Source organism: Tursiops truncatus, chromosome 4 (genome assembly GCF_011762595.2).
Source record: "Tursiops truncatus isolate mTurTru1 chromosome 4, mTurTru1.mat.Y, whole genome shotgun sequence".
Taxonomy (NCBI): domain Eukaryota; kingdom Metazoa; phylum Chordata; class Mammalia; order Artiodactyla; family Delphinidae; genus Tursiops; species Tursiops truncatus.
The window spans coordinates 35,997,739-36,016,536 of NC_047037.1; the positions used below are offsets into that span (position 1 = coordinate 35,997,739).

Sequence of the window (18,798 nt, forward strand, 5' to 3'; positions counted from 1 at the left end):
ATACATAATGGTTTGTACCTCTTAATCCCCTACCCCTCTCTTGCCCCTCCTTTTTCTCCCCTCCCCACTGGTAACCACAAGTTGCTTCTCTATATCTGTGAGTCTGTTTCTGTTCTGTTATATTCATTTGTTTGTTTTATTTTTTAGATTCCACATATAAGTGATAAAATACAGTATTTGTCTTTCTCTGTCCTACTTATTTCATTCAACATAATGCCCTCCAAGTCTATCCGTGTTACTGCAGATGGCAAAATTTCATTCTTTTTTATGGCTGAGTAGTACTCCATTTGTGTGTGTATGTGTGTGTGTACACACACACATACACCACATCTTCTTTATCCGTTCATCTGTTGATGGACACTTAGGTTGCTTCCATATCTTGGCTCTTGTAAATAATGCTGCTGTGAACATTGGGGTGCATATATTTTTCTGAATTAGTGTTTTCATTTTCTTTGGATATATACTCAGGAGTGGAATTGCTGGTTCATATAGTAGTTCTATTTCCAGTTTTTTGAGGAGCCTACATGCTGTTTTCCACAGTGGATGTACCAATTTACATTTTCACCAACAGTGTGCTAGGGTTCTCTTTTCTCCACATCCTTGCCAACGTTTTTTATTTATTGTCCTTTGGCAATAGTCATTCCGACAGGTGTGAAGTGTGAAGTGGTATCTCATTGTGGTTTTGATTTGCATTTCCCTGATGATTAGTAATGCTCAGCATCTTTTCATGTGCCTATTGGCTATCTGTATGTCTTCTTTGGGAAAATATTCAGGTCTCCTGCCCATTTTGTAGTCAGGTTATTTGTTTTTCAGGGTTTTCTTTATAGTGAGTTGTATGAACTGTTTATATATTTTGGATATTAACCCCTTATCGGTCATATCATTTGCAAATATTTTTTCCCATTCTGTAGGTTTTTTCATTTTGTTGATGGTTTCCTTTGCTGTGCAAAAGCTTTTAAGTTTAATTAGGTTCCGTTGTTTATTTTTCCTTTTGTTTCCTTTGCCTGAGGAGACAGATCCAAGAAAACATTGCTAAGACTTATGTCAGAAAGTGTTCTGCCTATGCTTTCTTCTAGGAGTTTTATGGTTTCTGGTCTTACATTTAGGTCTTTAATCCATTTTGAATCTATTTTTTTATGTGGCCTGAGAAAATGTTCTGATTTTGTTCTTTTACATGTCCAGCTGTCCAGTTTTCCCAGCACCACTATTCTGTTCATTTCTTATAGGAGTGCTTCCAAAGAACAAAATGAATAAGGCACCTTGATGATGCATGCTGGTTATAAGTGCCCTGGAAACTTTGTTGTAAGAAATAATTTTCAACATGTAAATATTAGTACGATAAAACATGAGAAATTTGATCAAGAAACTTAGGACAAAGTATTAACAAAATGTAAACAGTGCCTCTGCCTCTTTTTCATGTTCAGGAAATAGGAAGAGTTGTAATTTGTTAGAATCCTTGTTTGTCAATGGATTTCCCAGTAAAGCAATACGGATTTTTTTTTAAAACTTTTGCTTCTTATTATAAAAGTAGTAATATTCATTCCAATCGTGTGGGCAGAAAATTAAAACACCCTAGGAAGAAAAACTCATCAAAGAATTTTTTGGCTTTATTTTATTTAAACTTTTCATAACAGGCTAAAGGTGCTAAATCAACCAATTCAGGAGTCACACCTACATGAGGAAATGTAAGAAGCTTTAGCCATGGATTTACATTACTGTGTATCATTAATTCTAACATCTGAATTTGGGCAGTGGGTCATTGCTTTCTGGGGGAAGATTTAAGGCAGTGAAATTTCATTCCTATGCTATGTGCGCAGCAGCTCCTCAGGGGACTGTCAACCCTGGCATTCTGCTTTATAGAACAAAACTGCCTCTTCTAAACTTCTCCCCCAATCCTTCATCCTACTTCTGTTACTACACTGCCTTGTCTTTAAACTTTACTGATCAGATTAATGGAGAAACAGAACAAAGTGGCTCCAGGTAGATTTGCCCTGAAACAAATCTTAAGACAAAATGGAGCTAGCAGTATCCCTCGGAATTAAAAGTACATAAAACTTTAAGTCAAAGAAAGAAGGAAAATATCAAATATTTGTACATTCTCTATAAGGATCACGAAGGATGTAATGTCAGTCCTAGAAGCTTAACCCTCAAAACCGCCAGCCTTCAGACAAGTATTAGAAGAAGGTCCACAGGCTTTTCTGGAAGACCCAGCCAGCCAGCTCTACGTTGGCCTTGCCTAATCTAAGACCAGGCTCCCCTCTGCCACTGCCTTGCCCACCGGTACACTCTGCTCCTTCATACACCCAAGAATACACCCAAGAATTCCTTCAATGACAGGTACATCTCATTATGACTCCACTCTCAGTCCTGGCTCTTAAGGGTTTGAGAGCTTAAAGCCCAGGAGGGCTCTGTGCATGAGGTCTCATGGGAAGACAAGATAAAACCTGTCCTCAGGTGGAAATGGGAGAATCTGGGAGCAGGGAGGTGGCCCAGAGGAGTGGCCTGTTCTTCATCCATAGACAAGGAAGTTTGTGGGCAGAAACAGATGTAAAGCTTATCATAAGGAAGGTTCAGTCAGGAGGCATTTGGCAGAGGGAAGAAAGTGGGAAGATTCATGAAAGCAAGATATTGTTACAAGCATTCAGAGCAAACGCTAGGCCATACCATTTGGTCTGGAGCAGAATATGTGGGAGAGATGGGGAGGCATCATTACCAGAAAACAGCATGAGGCTGGAGGAGACCACGGCCATGGAGATCCCACCACTAACCACCTGTGGAAAGTCATTTCTCTACCACTTCACTTCCTCATCTTTATATACATGGAATTCCTCAGGTCTTGCAGAGTTGCCTGTGAATGAGTATACTACTTGCACTTCCCTTGCCTGAGAGCCCACTTTTATTCTGCATGGCCTTTACCACTTCCTTGCCTAGTTGCATTGCTATTTCAAGCTCTTTTATAAAGTGCAGGTGTGAAAGCAGCCCTTCATTGCCCCCCTCCCTGCCCAGAGTTTAAATAGTATTATTGGCTCTTGCAAGAAAAGGTAACCAAAGTAAAACAGTAAAGGCTAGGCTGTTATCACTCCAGGCCAGCTGCTCATTAGCAATACACTAGTAGCCAAAAAACGAGAGACCAGACTGAAGCTTGGATCCAAAAATAAGCGCCAGGCTCGGTGGAAAACAAATACAAACCAGATATAAGAAAGAATGCTTTGTCTGTACCATTTGAAAAAGATAGAGCCTTGAGCTATGTCCCACATGCCCAGACATAGGTCTACATCCAGTTCATCTACAGTGGCCACAATGGGGTTGCTCAGAATGTTGTTTTGCTACTTAGCCACTCACTCTGCTGCATCCCCAGCAGGAGGACAGCTCCATTCCATACCCTTCAAGAGGGCACCAAGGGCAATTAGCCAATTTCTTCACCTCTGTCACCTGTCTGTACATCTCAATACCATTTTCTGAGACTTTCTCTCAGGCCAGATTTCTAGGTATCTGCTTTCTGTTTGTTTTGTTTTGATCCTGCATCAATATGAACATTAAGGTAACTGCAACTCACCTATCTTACTGAAAGTACAGCAATCTTTCCATACCATACTGTGATTAAGAGTGTGACATTGGTTAAATCCTGGCTCCAACTCCACCAATTACTAGTTACTTGGACTCTGGGCAAGTAACTTAACCTCTGAAAATGGAAATGGTGAAGTAACAGCTGAGTATAAGAATTAGAAAGGCAAGTCAGAGTGTAAAGAAAAGGAAGAGGTACTAAAATATCAGTATGTGAAGAATCTAGAACTGTGGTCCTCCAGTTAGTCTTCAACAAAAGAGGCAAGAGCGTACAATGGGGAAAAGAGAGTCTCTTCAGCAAGTGATGTTGGGAAAGTTGGACAGCCACATGTAAATCAATGAAGCTAGAACACACCCTCACACCATATACAAAAATAAATTCAAAATGGCTTAAAGACTTAAATATAAGACAATACACCATAAAACTCCTGGAAGAGAACATAGGCAAAACATTTTCTGACATAAATCGTACCAGTGTTTTTAGGTCAGTCTCCCAGGGCAATAGAAATAAAAGCAAAAATAAACAAATGGGACCTAATCAAACTTATAAGCCTTTGCACAACAAAGGAAACCATAAACAAAATGGAAAGACATTCTACGGACTGGGAGAAATATTTGCAGATGAAGTGACCAACAAGGGCTTAATTTCCAAAATATACAAACAGCTCCTACAATGCAATAACAACAACAACAAAACAAACAACCCAGTCGAAAAATGGGCAGAAGAACTAAGTAGACATTTCTCCAAAGAAGACATACAGATGGACAATAGGCACATGAAAAGATGCTCATCATCGATAATTATTAGAGAAATGCAAATCAAAACTACAACAAGGTACCACCTCCCACCAGTCAGAATGGCCATCATTAAAAAGTCTACAAATAATAAATGCTGGTGAGGGTGTGGAGAAAAGGGAACCCTCTTACATTGTTGGTGGGAATGTAAATTGGTGCACCCACTATGGAAAACAGTATGGAGTTTCCTCAAAAAACTAAAAATAGAGTTGCCATATGATCCAGCAATCCCACTCCTGGGCATATACCCAGACAAAACTATAATTTAAAAAGATGCATGCACCCCTATCTTCATAGCAGCACTGTCGACAATAGCCAAGACATGGAAACAACCTAAATGTCCATCAACAGATGAATGGATAAAGAAGATATGATATAGATAGATAGATAGATATTGATATAGATACATATATATATATATATATATATATACACACACAATGGACTATTACTCAACCATTTAAAAGAACGACATAATGCCATTTGCAGCAACATGGAAGCACCTAGAGATTATCATACTAAGCAAAATAAATCAGAAAGAGAAAGACAAATACCATATGATATCACTTATATGTGGAATCTAAAATACGACAAATGAACATATCTACAAAACAGAAACAGACTCACAGACATAGAGAACAGACTTGTGGTTGCCAAGGAAGGGGGTTGTGGGAGGGAAGGATTAGGAGTTTGGGATTAGCAGATGCAAGCTACTATATATAGGATGAATAAACAAGATCCTACTACGTAGCACAGGGAACTATATTCAATATCCTGAGATAAACCATAATGGAGAAGAGTATGAAAAAATATGTATGTGTATAACGGAGTCACTTTGCTGTACAGCAGAAAATAACACAACATTGTAAATCAACTATACTTCAATAAAATTAAAAAAAATAGAACTATGGTCCTCAACCCTGGCTGCAATTAGATTATCTGAAGATCTTTTAATTCTGATGCTGGGGGTCCTGTTCCCAGAGATTCTGATTTAACTGGTCTGATGAGGGACCAGGTCATTGAAAGCTCCCCACTATATTCAAATGTGCAGCCAGGCTTGAAAACCTCTGATCCAATGTAGTGAATCAGGTAAACAACCAACATGTTCTCGTCGTAGAGACATTTCTTACAGGGCTGGACGCCTGAGTTTTTTTGTTTTGTTTATTTTCCTTACTTTTTTGGCTGCGTCGGGTCTTAGTTGTGGCACACAGGATCTTCGTTGAGGCACGTGGGATCTTTTGTCGCAGCTCACAGGCTTCTCTCTAGTTGTGACGCGTGGGCTCCAGGGCACATGGGCTCTGTAGTTTGCAGCACGCGGGCTCTCTTGTTGAGGTGCACGAGATCAATAGTTGTGGAGCACAGGCTTGGTTGCCCTGTGGCATGTGGGATCTCAGTTCCCCGACCAGGGATCGAACCCACATCCCTTGCATTGGAAGGCGGATTCTTTACCACTGGACTACCAGGGGGAAGTCCCTGGACACCCAAATTTTTAAAGTGTTTATTTACTGATTCAGCGAATGATTATTAAACACCTACTATGTGCCAGGCTTCACTTCAGTGGCTAGAATTAAAGATTTAGATTAAACCTGGTCCCTCCCCTCAGGAGATGCAGTCTGGTGAACAAGACATATGTGAAAAAAAAAATTATGTAGTTACAATGTGATATGGTTGGTGTGGTAATAATGCTTTGTTCAAAGTGGTAGAATGGTATGAGTTCTTCACCCTTCAAAGCCCAGCCACAGAATCACAAAATCATAGAGATGAAGGAAGCTTAAGGTCCCTAATTTTGTGTGTGAGGAAACTTGAAATCAAGAAGTTGAGACTTCCCTAGGGTCATAGAGTTAATGGAACAGAGACCTACAGGAGAGGAAGTGTTCAGAAACTGGTCCAGCAGCACTGGACTCTGAGGCTGAAGTTCTGGGTCCTGAGGAATAAGTAGGGTTTGGATATAAGGTCATGGGGAAGGGTTCCATTCTCAGAAGACTCAGCCCAGAGCTAAGAGGGGAAGTGCACACAGTGCACTTGGACTGTGCAAGGAATGCCCTGGCCCTGCTGTCAGGTAGTGGCCAACAGCTTAGCACTTCGTCCTCCAAGTCAACACTGATTTGGGCTACACTCTGTTTCCTGCTTTCCATGGAAATTGGGGGGATGCTCTACACTCTGTTTCCTGCTTTCCATGAAATTTGGGGGGATGCTCCCACCCCCAGTTCTACCTCTCTCTGGGAATAATTCTATTAAAATGAGATGGTGAACACATTAATTTTGTGCAGTGTGTAGTCTAAGTTCACTGAGATCTGGGGTTTGAATCTCCAACCTTAAATTCTTCAGTGACGTAACAGATGAATAACTCTAAACACCAGTAGATTAAATACCTCTCGATCATTTGGTCAGCCTTGACTACATTAACCTGGAGTCAATGTGTGCTCTATTTACCAAACTTAAAAATGGTTAAATCCAGAGTGAAGTGTGTTGAATTGGCTCTCTATTCTCCCCTGGTTCTGACCTTGTTGTTGTACTTGAAGTCTCACCTTCTCTCACACCCTACATCCTTTTAATCAGCAAATCTTATTGCCTCTCCTTCAAAATCTATCAGAAACTCAAGCACTTCTGACCATCCTCACTACCGCCACCTCAGACCAAACCACTGTCATGTCTCACCTGGATTTACCACCACAGCCTCCTCACTGGTGCTGGCACTTCAGCCTCAGCCTCAGAGGTGTGCCGTCAACACCACAGCAGAGGTTCCTTTTCAGAGAGTGTCAGACTGTGTCACTTCTCTATTCAAAACTCCTCTCCAAGGTCCTTCTTATGATTGACATCACCCCATACAATCTGTTCCCCATTACCCCTCAGACCTCCTCTTCTCTTCTCTGGCCACACTGGCTTCCTCATTGACCTTGAACATGCCAAGTGAGCCCCCTCCACATTGTTTTCCCCATTTTCCCCGTTGAAACGTTCTTCCCCAAGGTAACTGCATGGCAAGCTCCTTTACTTTCTTTGGGTCTTTTCTCAAAAGCCACTTTCATTGTGAACCTTATCTGGCCACCCCATCTAAAATCTCAGCCCCATCCCCTGGCATTTTACCTACTGTAGCCCACCTTATAAACATGACTTTCTTTAACACTCATCAATCAACTGCATTTTATATTTTATTTATTGATGAAATTAACATTCATAAATAAACACTATGTATTTAACTTATTTTTCTTATTATTTATTATTTCTTATTATTTTGTCTTTCCTCTTAAATCTGCTCCATGAGGGGAGAAATAATTTTCTCACTGTTGTATCCTGATAATTTAAGTACAAGGCCTGGCACATGGTAGACTCAGATAAATACTTGTTTAATAAAAGAATGAAGAAAAGTTAACTGTGGCATAATAAATATTATAATTGCATTTTTATATTGCCTTCTTGATAGTTATAAAAACTATATCCAAAACATAAACAAGTCAAAATACAGTATAGAAAAAGAAGTCACCAAATCTATAAACTTAAAATGATCCAAACCCTAATTGAGGGACATTCTATCAAGTACTTGATCAGTGCTCTTCAAAAGTGTCAGACAAGGAAAGACTGAGGACTGTCACAGATGAGAGGACACTAAGGAGACGTGAACATGAAATGCAATGTTGGGTCCTGCCTAGGATCCTGGAACAGAAAAAAAGGACAATGAAATTCAAAACAAAGTCTGTAGTTTAGTTAACTAGTACTGTACTAGTGTTCATTTCCCGGTTTTGATAATTGCACTATGGTGATGTGAGATGTTAAAGGGCCAGGGAGGTAGCCTACCTGCACAAACATTATTACTTCTGAATATCTAAATATGTCTTCATACAGGCAAGGGGATCATTTAAACGATATGCATGTTTCCTTATGCTTAGCAGCTACCCTGTAAACCACCACCAAGGTAATTAAGTAACCAAGATAGGTGTGTGTGTGTGTGTCAGGGTAGTTTTCTTTTTCTTTTTATGTTTCACCGATCATTTTCTATGCCCTGGTAGGTGTATGCCAAGGGCCTCAAACAGAGGTTTTCAAAGCATATATTCCTTGGTACATGAAGGAGTTTCAACAGAAGACACAATAACAGTTCAAAGTTCTCTTTATACTCCCTCTGCTTTTAAAAGGTTAGAAATAACAAGTGTCAGTTAAGTAAAATGATCTTCTAAATGACATCCCGCTAATTTGAGATTTCACAGTGAAATAATCATATGCCCTCCTATGTCTCAAGCAGGCGTGTTCTCATTAGAGGGAGAAAAACGATCAAGAAAACTGCCACCAAAGGTTTTTGAGAATTGTGTTAATTAATAAACCACCTTACATCTTGTGGAGGGAGGTAGTAGAGATAAAATCGTACAAGCAGAGTTCCCTTGTCTGGAAAGCTGCCACTTGATTCCCTCTCCAATGGGAATATGTCCCATTTTTAAGTGGCAACTCATCCTCATGGGTGGCGGTGGACCCTGCCTACACTGTGCCCTCACCCCCCCCACCCCCAGGCCTTGCAGCCAGGGAGAAGGACCTTCCACCTGCCCTTCTCCAGGAGGGGGCACTGCTGCGTGGGTACCAGAGGATGAGGAGAAACACATCAATCTCATAGGGACTAGAACTGAAGACTATTGATGAGTATTTTTCATGTTTATATAAATCAAAATAAATGTTTATTTGGTGGGAAACTATCCCAGTATTTTGTACATTAATGATAGTCAAAAAGCCAATTCAATTCAATTTAACCAGATAATTACCAACCATCTACTAAGGACTCACTTTCATTCTAGGGCTGTGGAGGTAAGAATATAAATTAAATAAAACCCTAACCCTCAGATAGCTTACTCTCTAGTAAAGGATATAAAGTTTGTAAACAAGTAACTATAAAAATATATAAATAACAAATGTCTAAAGGGCTAGGGATGTATCCTACCTAAACAAAGTAAGCTGAATGGAAGAATGACAAAATCCCCAAAAGGAACCAAACTCTTCATTTTTACTACATTATGGTGTAGGCATATAACTTAATGTAAATATATATGATAGCCATACTCTTTTTTTTTAGTAAAAAGGACTACAACTTTATTAAAAGTAAATAAATGTAACATATAATGTGTACAGATGGCACATGGTGCCAATTTTATTTGCAGATTTTATAGTATTCCAAAGTTTGCAAGTTACACCTTTGCCACAGCCTTGGCTAAATCTTGAACTAGTGCAGAATTCAGCTGTGCTAGAGTGCTGATCTTAGTGTGCTTAGACGCGGCATACTTGTTCTTGATAGTCATGTGCTTTGTAAGCCCACGATTCACCATGACTATATTCTTAGCCAGGTGTTGCATAACAACAAGAAGGGATTCTTCAGTGTATGACAGGTAATGCTGTAGAGTTGGTGCCCATTCACCATTATCAAGAATTTTCAGTGCTAAGCAAAAAGCTCCCGCTGCAATCTGAGAAGGAGGAAAGTGCACCATATGGTAGTTCAACGTAGTTAGTTCCATCAGATACTTGGCCAAAGTATGTAGCTCAACATCAACCTCTCCAATCTTAGATGCTCTCCGAAGAGAACGCAGGGGTAGAGGGCGACCCAGACTAAAATTTAAAGCTCTTAGAATATTCATTCCATCTGTCTGATTTGGTACTTAGTGTAAGTGTTGTCAGTCACAAAGGCAGAGTCACCAATTTCTGGAGGGTACATTTCCTCATATTTGCTTGCAATAAACATGGCAGTGACACCAGCCAGCTGCAGCATCTTCTCGGGCACACAATTATCCTGCATGAACCGACCAATAATGGAAACAGTCATGTACATGATCTCCTGGAGTAACCTGAATTTCATTTGAACCTGCACTAGCCAGTCAATTAGGATGGCTCTCATGTTTCCAGTCACTTCATGACCCAGTAGGTATTTTGGTCTGACTGCTTGCTCTTCCTCCAGTTGTCTCAGATAAGCATAGATATCTTTTACATCTTCACTACAAAGGTTTGGATCCGCTCCATCTTCTGCCTCCACATCACTCGCTGTAAGAATTACATCAGAGAAAGCCTGACACACATATTCTCCTGCAGGGGCACAGCCAGGTGTTTCCATGGGGCTTGGAGAGGGAGTATCAACCAAAATAGGCTCAGGGGGAAGTTTCTGTTCTTTAACAGGCTCGGGTTCTGGCTCTGGCTCCAGATCCGGCTCCAGGTGGGGCTTCAGCGCAGGTACAGGTGTCTTTTCCAGAGGTTTTGGTAGTTTTTTAGCAATAACTTTTCCAGCAGCTAGAGTTTTTGCTTCCTTTTTCAGGGGCAGTTTGGCCTGTGGCTCTTTACTGACTCTGTTACCGATGTCCCCAAGCGCTGTTCTGGGCCTCAGCCCGGGCTTAGAGGCTGCAACAGTGGCCACAGGCACTCACTTTGCGCCTGCCATACTGACCTTCACGTTATTTTCAGCATTAATGTTCAGTTCCTGGTGATCCAGAGCGCCATGGCTTCCTCTGCACCAGGCAGTAGCTCAGTGGGGAGAAGCAGAGCACGGGAGACCCCAACCAGCCAGGGATCTTGAACCCACCACAGGCCAACAGCCATTCCTCCGCAGCACTGATATCCATATTCTATTTTATATTTAAACTTTTAATCTAAAGCTGAAAAAGAAAAGCATTTATTATTATTATTATCATTACCTTATAATTCATTACTGCTTTGACCTGACATCAGAAACCTAGTGTCTTTTCTTCTGTACCAAAATGTCAGTCAGGCCCTGTGGTTTTCTCTGTGATGTATGGTATGCAGCCTTAAATATGTAAACTGGGGTTGGTAAGTAGTTTTTCAGATTAATTTTGGAATAAAACTGCTCCTAAACATAAGCTCTTCCCAATGTGGATAGGAAGATTATTTCCTCCAAGATGGGTGTACAGTCCCAGCTTTCAGTGTTGTCATAGTCTTCAATACCATTTTGTAGTACAGTTTGATAACTTCATAGCCCTGCGTCTGTACTATCAAAATTCAATTAAGAAAGGTAAGCTAAATAATACCAGTTTATTTTCCTAAAGCATGCAATCCTGTATTCAAAAGCCCCATTTCAGAGAATAAATTTCAGGCTACCACTTTCATATCTGGAAACTGACTGCAATGTTGGAAGATGAACCAAATTATTCTTTAACAAATGAATTTTCCAAAGACTTCGTTGTCAGTGCTGAGAGAAGCAAATGAGACATTTGTGCAAATACTTCTGAATGCCCCAATAGAAAAATATTCACAAGGTGTCGATGAGGTATAATGTCAGCAAGAAGCTTGGGACTTTGAGCCAATCTTTGCTGCTAAGTGGAAATGGGACTATTTCCTTTGATGACATGAACAGTTAAAAAAAATTCTCTCCAACATCACAGCACAAGTAAGCCAGCAAATTCATTAAGCAAACACTGACCTGATTTTGCTCCAAGATGTAGAAGAATAGCTGATTCATGATATTAATTAGTGAATCCATGGCCTGTTTCGTTTTAGCCCAAAGCAATTTCTGATGAATGAGGAAATTAATGGATTTATGCATAGTGCCCCTACAAAATACTGTCACCTCTGATCTGTCACTTGATGGGTCCAAGGTCAGCCCCACCCTTTGTGAGAACCTGATCTGTAGTAACACTTAAAATTTGGAACAGTGCCTTCTATATCCAATGGTCTGAGACCCTTCTCATCACAAAGTAATGTTGCCTTGCAGAGACTTCTTGTTCAAAAATTCTTTGACCCCTCCAAGATTCTCAAAACATCGCAGATAAATATAGCTAACAGTGTGCTGTTATTTATATCTGTGTGCTCATTTGCTGCAATAGAAGATGCCACCAATAATTTAACTTATCCTGAAAGTTCTCAGCTGTATTTTTTTTAATTAATTAATTTATTGGCTGTGTTGGGTCTTCGTTTCTGTGCGAGGGCTTTCTCTAATTGTGGCAAGCGGGGGCCACTCTTCATCGCGGTGCGCAGGCCTCTCACTATCGCGGTCTCTCTTGTTGCAGAGCACAGGCTCCAGACGCGCAGGCTCAGTAGTTGTGGCTCACGGACCTAGTTGTTCCGTGGCATGTGGGATCTTCCCAGACCAGGGCTCGAACCCGTGTCCCCTGCATTGGCAGGCAGATTCTCAACCACTGTGCCACCAGCGAAACGCTCAGCCGTATTTTTAACATGCTGAGCGACAATGTTTCTGATTATATGAACATTTGCAAGTGCTTGTTTATGCTCTGGACACAATTTCTGCTACATTCAAAAGAAACTCTTTTATAAAAGTGTTGTCTGTAAAAAGGTTTAGATGCTGAGGCAATTTTTTCACTTAATAGAGAACTGCATTTCACAGCAGATCATTTGTTTTATTCTCATTCAAAACAAATGCTGCCATTTCTTCAGTCCATTAAGTTTCCCAACGCCCATCTTTTCTGTATACCAGTCATGGCTTGTTTAATTATAGTGCCTTAAGTTGTAATTTTTCTGTTGTAAATATTTTTTGTTTGGATATTCTTCACATCCACCAAAAAAAAGTGCACCCCTATTTTTTCTTGAAATACTAAACTTTGTCTTTTAGGAGATGCACAAGTCCATTTTTCTCTAAATTTTACAATAAGAAAAATAGCAGTAAACACGTGGTACTAAATAACAACTGCCAGTTAATTTCAGTGTTGGAAATACAAAGGAAAGTGTGTGACCTTTGACTAAACAGGGAGGGTATAGCCCATCCACAGAGGGCATTGCCCCTCAGATTTAGGGGATGTCTGCCGTGTGGGGCCACTGATCCTCTGTTGTTAAGAGAAGCTAGAAATCAGACTTTTAAAAGAAATATCTACTAAGATTAAGGAGATTAATCTCTTAAGTTATCAAAATGTTGGTAACTTATTCCAAGTTTATTAAAATATCAAGTGGGTCAACATTGTTCTTGCCAGGCAAAACAAGTCTGCAAGCTGAGTGCAATCTGTAAGCCACCCATTTTCAACCTCTGGGGGTGTAGAGTGTAACAGTAAAATAACCTGTATTCTACGTCTGTGTAGTCCCTGAGAACTGAGAAGAAAACAGGTACAGTTACATCAGCATGCTTCTATGGAATATGAATCCAAGTGCCATAATTAATTTGGAAGCTTACTGATGAGGCAGCAAAATGCTGTGGAAAGGAAGCCCAGCATGTGTGGGAATCCTGAGTGTATCACTTATTAGGTTGGTTGATGTTAGAGTCCTCATCTGGAAATTGGGATAATAAAATTGCCTTGTAAGTTTGTCAAAATTATTAGAGATGAAACGTCTTATACACGTTTCTCAGTGTACTGTTGGCATTTGGAAGATGTTCCATAAACAGTAGCTATCCTGTTGTTACACACCACAAAACGTAAGTTTCCAACCATATCTCTTCGTTGCCCCCACAAACACGAACGGTGCCCAGCCACCTCCTGCCACCCCTCCCTCTCCACATCATGTTTCACTCCTCAGAGCAGCAGCCCACGCCGTGGCTCATCAGCCCACTCAAGTTTTCTACTTGCCTTGCCCATGCTCTTACCTGTACCTGGAATGCCTGTCCCTCCCCTCTTCATTCAGCTCCTTCTTTTGCAACTCAACCAAAGTGTCACCTCTTCTGGGAAGTCTTTCCTAAGGGCCACCTCCAGTCTGAGTAGAGCACTCCCTCCCTTCCTGCCTTGTGTTTGCCTCCGTCATAGCATTTGTTGATAGTATTGTCAACTGTGAGCTCCTGAGACGGAGGAGCTGGGGCAGTCACCTCACTGTCCTGAGCACCTGGGTGCAGTGTCTTTGCCTGGCATGTAATTAGGGCTCAAAAAAAAAAAAAAAACAGATCAAGAAGAGAATTATGAATACGAATGAGGTGACTATAGACTGGAGTGGAAACAGCCCACTCAGTGTCTGCTTCCCTCTTGTTTTACAAATGCAAATCTTTGGCTACTGGTTATGCCTCTCCTCCTTGCCTTCCCAAATGTCATGCTGGCTACTGCCTCTACCCCACCCCAAAACCGATGGCAATTTCCATTCTGGAGTAGCAGGTCATAAGAGAGAAGATGCTTAAGTGTCATCTCCTGGGGCTTGGAAGTGGGGACTGGAAGGACCCCTGAGAGGGTTCCTTTTGAAAGGGAATAGAGAACACAAAATAGAGTCCCTCACTGGAGGCAAAGAAAGGGAGAAATGTGACCCAAGGTCTTACCTTCACTTTCAGAACTGATAACTTCTTAGCTAAGCTGGAGCAAGAATAGGGGTGCACCAAAGTGGGCTTGGGGCTTCCTGCACAGCAGCATACATGGTCCTACGTCAGAAGAAAAAGAATTTAGTAGACAGGGCTGCCATTAGCATATACTGGGCCTTTGAATGAAGAAAAGGCATCCAGAGGGATGCAGAGGAATACAGATCCCTGTTGGGGAACTCAGCGACAGGAGGAGGATGGGCAGGACTTCAGCCCCCAAGTGCCGCTCATCCAAGTACCTTCATGAACAACCTACTGAAGTAGCCCTGATGTAAGAAAAAGTGTTTCCCTTAATGGGCAATATTAGAAAAATGATTAAGAATAACATGCAAATATTTATTCTTTTCCAGGAACATGGGTGACATTTGGAGGTCAAATTTCAGATGAGGTGAGTTACTTTTGGCTTCCATTATGCTGATTGGAGGAAATGCAGAGCAAACTATTTTACAATACAGTTCCTGGGATTCTGGCATTTTACAAGGATAATAGTTTAGTCACTGGAAATGGCTAAGACTGACTTAAAGATTATTTTCCATTTTATCTTGTTTCCCCTTTATAAAGGTAGTTCTTACTATCATTCCTAAGGAGATGCTTGGGGAGATAAAGGGTCTTTTCCACAACTCGCAAGGTCACCATGTTATTTAATAGGTCCATAGGGAGGAGTCCTTTTTTTTTTTTTTTTTTGCAGTACGCGGGCCTCTCACTGCTGTGGCCTCTCCTGTTGCGGAGCACAGGCTCCGGACGCGCAGGCTTAGCGGCCACGGCTCACGGGCCCAGCCGCTCCGCGACATGTGGGATCTTCCCGGACCGGGGCATGAACCCGTGTCCCCTGCATTGGCAGGCAGGCTCTCAACCACTGCGCCACCAGGGAAGCCCTAGGGAGGAGTCTTATCTGCATATTTTTATCTGTCTGAATTTCTGTTCCCAGTATTGGGCATAGGTCACCACAGAGAGCTTGTTGCAGAGGGGAGTCCTTGGGAAGCAGACCTCTGGTGGAAATTAGCATGCAGAACAGTTATCAGGAAGTTGGGCCATGATGCAGTCTCAGCAATGACCTCAGCTGACCCCATGGGGAGCTCTGAAGCTCAGATGGCCCTGCAGGGTTGTCCTAAGTTGGGGCAAGAGGAGTTGAGTGTTTATATCCCTTGTATGACCAGTCGTTGGATAGAGGCAGCCCTGGGAGGCAGGTCTGACCTCGGGGTAGGTGACTCGCTTTAGCCAGGTGCCTTCTGATGGCAGCATTCCTACGAGCTGGGGGAATAAGTCCTTGAGCGCTGAAGGAGGACCAGGGTGGTCATCACAGGCTCCACTCCAGGGCCCTCTGACTGGCATCAGGAAGGGTGAGTTGAGGAGGCACAGAGGCAGATCCACAGATATCAAAGCAATGGCTGCAGACTTTAATCAGATGCACAATAAATGACAAGGAAGAAAGGAGGTCTAAAGTTAATAATCCCCTGTATCTAGCATGTGCATAACCTTTTACTGCCTGGTATGGTTTTTGAGGCAGAGAAAGACAAATACATCTTCCCTTTCGGAGCAGAAGGATCAACTATAAGCATATTATTTCCCCCTTCATCTTTGCTCTCCCCTTGACAGTGTCTGCTCCCTGCTGCAGTGAGCCCAGCTTGCCCAGGTCAGAGTATGCAGGGCTAGCCTCTGAAATAAATCATTTCAAAATTATGATTCTAAAAACTACACAATAAAGCTGTTGTGAATGACTGCAGAGGCTCTCACCTCAAACGCAGACCAAATAGCGATTGTCCTTCCCAAGAGCAGCTGTGGCTTCCCCCCAGGGCCCGGCAGAGAGACTGCCAGCAAGGAGGAATGAAGGCACAGCCAGACCACAGTCACACCCATGGCTGAATTGATGGAGCTCAACTATTTCCACGTGGCAACGTAGGCACAAAGCAGATACAAATATTGGATCCCGGGATGAGCGCACCGTAATGTGCTGAGTGACATAATCATTAGTGCCACCTTGGGAGGTGGTGATGTCCCCATTATTGGGAGAGTTCAACCATTTATTGAATAGCCACTTGGCAGGAATATTATCGAAAGGATTCTAACTGGAAACTAGATAACTGTGAGGTACCTCCCAAAGATGATTTGGCTTCATCATAAAACCAAGATAGATGTTACTCACGTGAATTATAATACTTTAAAATAATGATAAGAGTATATTACCATCTTATAGCACTTAATTTTCAGAGTTTTATTTATGTTTTCTCATCTGTGACATAGTTAAGCTTCCTTCATTTGCAGGTAACAGTAAACTCAACTGAAATTGGCTTAACCAATAAGGGAAAAAATATTTTTACTTTTAAATTAGAAGTGCAGAGATAGAGCAGGCTTCCAGGTTGGCTCATTCAGAGCCTCCACTCCATTTCCTAGTGATTCTCCTGACCCTGTGTTCCTTTGTATATCAACTTCATCCTCAGGTAGCAGCAGGAATTCTAGACCTCAGTTAGAATAGTAACTCCAGGGAAAGAGTGTCGCTTCTAGAAACTCTGCAAGCAAGTGTTCCCAGAAGTCCTCAGCCAATCTCCTCTCACATCTCATTGGCCCAGATGTGTCACATGACCTTCCCTGAACCATGCCAGGCCCACCAGGCCCCCCTTAGAGGGAGGTAAGGTCAGCTTCCCCTGAGACCTGTGGGCTCCCTAGGGGGCCTGAACAGAATCATCCTCATTTTGCAGATAAAGAAACTAAAACACAGAGAGGTCAAATGATTTGCCCATGTTTATGTATCTAGTAAGTGATACACTCAAGGCCAGACACTGATCCTCTGACTTAGTTCAGTGATTTCTTTTCATTATTCCACATTCAGATCTTCAAATCCCATGATTGGGAAATATCTCAGCAATCATTTAGTTCAATTCTCCATTCAGAATTCTCCATCTTATCTTAAAATTTCTCCCTAGATAAGATTTATTATAAACATTTCCCAATCATAATCTACTAGTATGTCATGTGACATAACACAAGGATGATACACAATACAAGCAAGCAAAATAATTTCTAAAATATAGGGACTTCCCTGGTGGTCCAGTGGTTAAGACTCCATGCTTCCACTGCATGGGGCATGGGATCGATCCCTGGTCAGGGAACTAGGATCCCACATACTGCACGGGGCAGCCAAAAATATTTAAAAAATTAAAAAAATATATGTATGGCAGTCATGATGGAAAAACTATACTGTTCTTAACTTTTAACTTCTACTTAGGAGAAATGTCATAACGGTAGCAAATTTAAAGCAGTAAGAACATTTTTGTTTCTGTTATTCTAAAGGATTTGCATGGAGTCCATTGTGCTAGCCTGACAATTTTCTTGGTATGCCAATTTAAAAAACAAAAGGAAAAGAGTTTATCTTGGAAATGCTGATGAAGAACCTTTAGCCCACAATGAAAAACATAATGGAAAAATCAATTTCAAATATTTGTGAGGTGTGTAATTTTTCAGTTGACTAATAGTCTATCAGCAAAATGAAAAAAATGTCCTTTCTCCAGTGTTATCGCTGTCCCTCCAGCGCCATCCCTCAAGGTGTGGTTTATAGCTATTCCCTGTGCTCTTCTGTTGCACTTGCCACTCGTGTTCAGCAGCACGAAGGAAGGAACAAGGAGCTTGGAGGTCTTAGGCTGACCTGTGAGGCACCGGTGCACTCACCCCCTCCTCTCCATGTAGTGTCAGTGCGACTAGTGGTCGTTCTGTGATGGTGCCTGGGGTGGTGCTGAGCTGTGCGTGGCGGGAGTTTTCCAACAGTCCCAGCTCCATGTAACTTTTGGTTCATCAGTACAGTCTGCTAGGCCTCCAGGGAAAAATGTTACAAACTTTTAGGTCAGGAGTCACCCAGCTGCCAGAACCTGTTGGCTTGGGGAAAAGAGAAAGAAGAGAAATGAAGTCACCAGGGATATAAATGACCCTCTTGGTCAGTGAGATTGCAGTGCCACAGAGCATGTTGTCAAACCACGTCTTCCAAGCAGAGTGAGAAACACAAGCCTCTCCATCTCACTGTGTTCCTGGTGGCTGACTTATCCCAGCGCTGAAGGAAATCCCTCAGTGCCCAGTATAGGTCTGAGGGAAGGGGTACTTTTAGCCTATTCAGGCCGGTTGAATCTTCTTCCTTCTTTCTTTCTTTAATATAACTGAGAAAAACAAGAGTGGTCGGTGAAATTTCCATGTTCATAAAGACCACCAGAGGATTCCAAGTTGCTTCCCAGCTTTAGAAAGTATTTGGCTTTTACGACTGACCT

At 41.8% G+C, this 18,798-nt stretch overlaps 1 protein-coding gene and 1 pseudogene across 4 annotated transcripts in view; one reads left to right on the forward strand and one right to left on the reverse strand.

Annotated features, from left to right (window-relative positions):
- The window catches only part of KCNAB1 (potassium voltage-gated channel subfamily A regulatory beta subunit 1), a 396,177-nt gene that overhangs the window by 303,151 nt on the left and 74,228 nt on the right, over window positions 1-18,798 (forward strand). For all 4 annotated transcript variants that reach the window (XM_019946228.3, XM_073803822.1, XM_073803823.1 and 1 more), the window contains exon 3: window positions 14,899-14,936. In XM_019946228.3, the coding sequence (XP_019801787.1) occupies window positions 14,899-14,936 (38 nt within the window). The remainder of the gene's footprint in view (window positions 1-14,898; window positions 14,937-18,798) is intronic.
- LOC101327446 (G2/mitotic-specific cyclin-B1-like) lies at window positions 9,522-10,815 on the reverse strand (annotated as a pseudogene).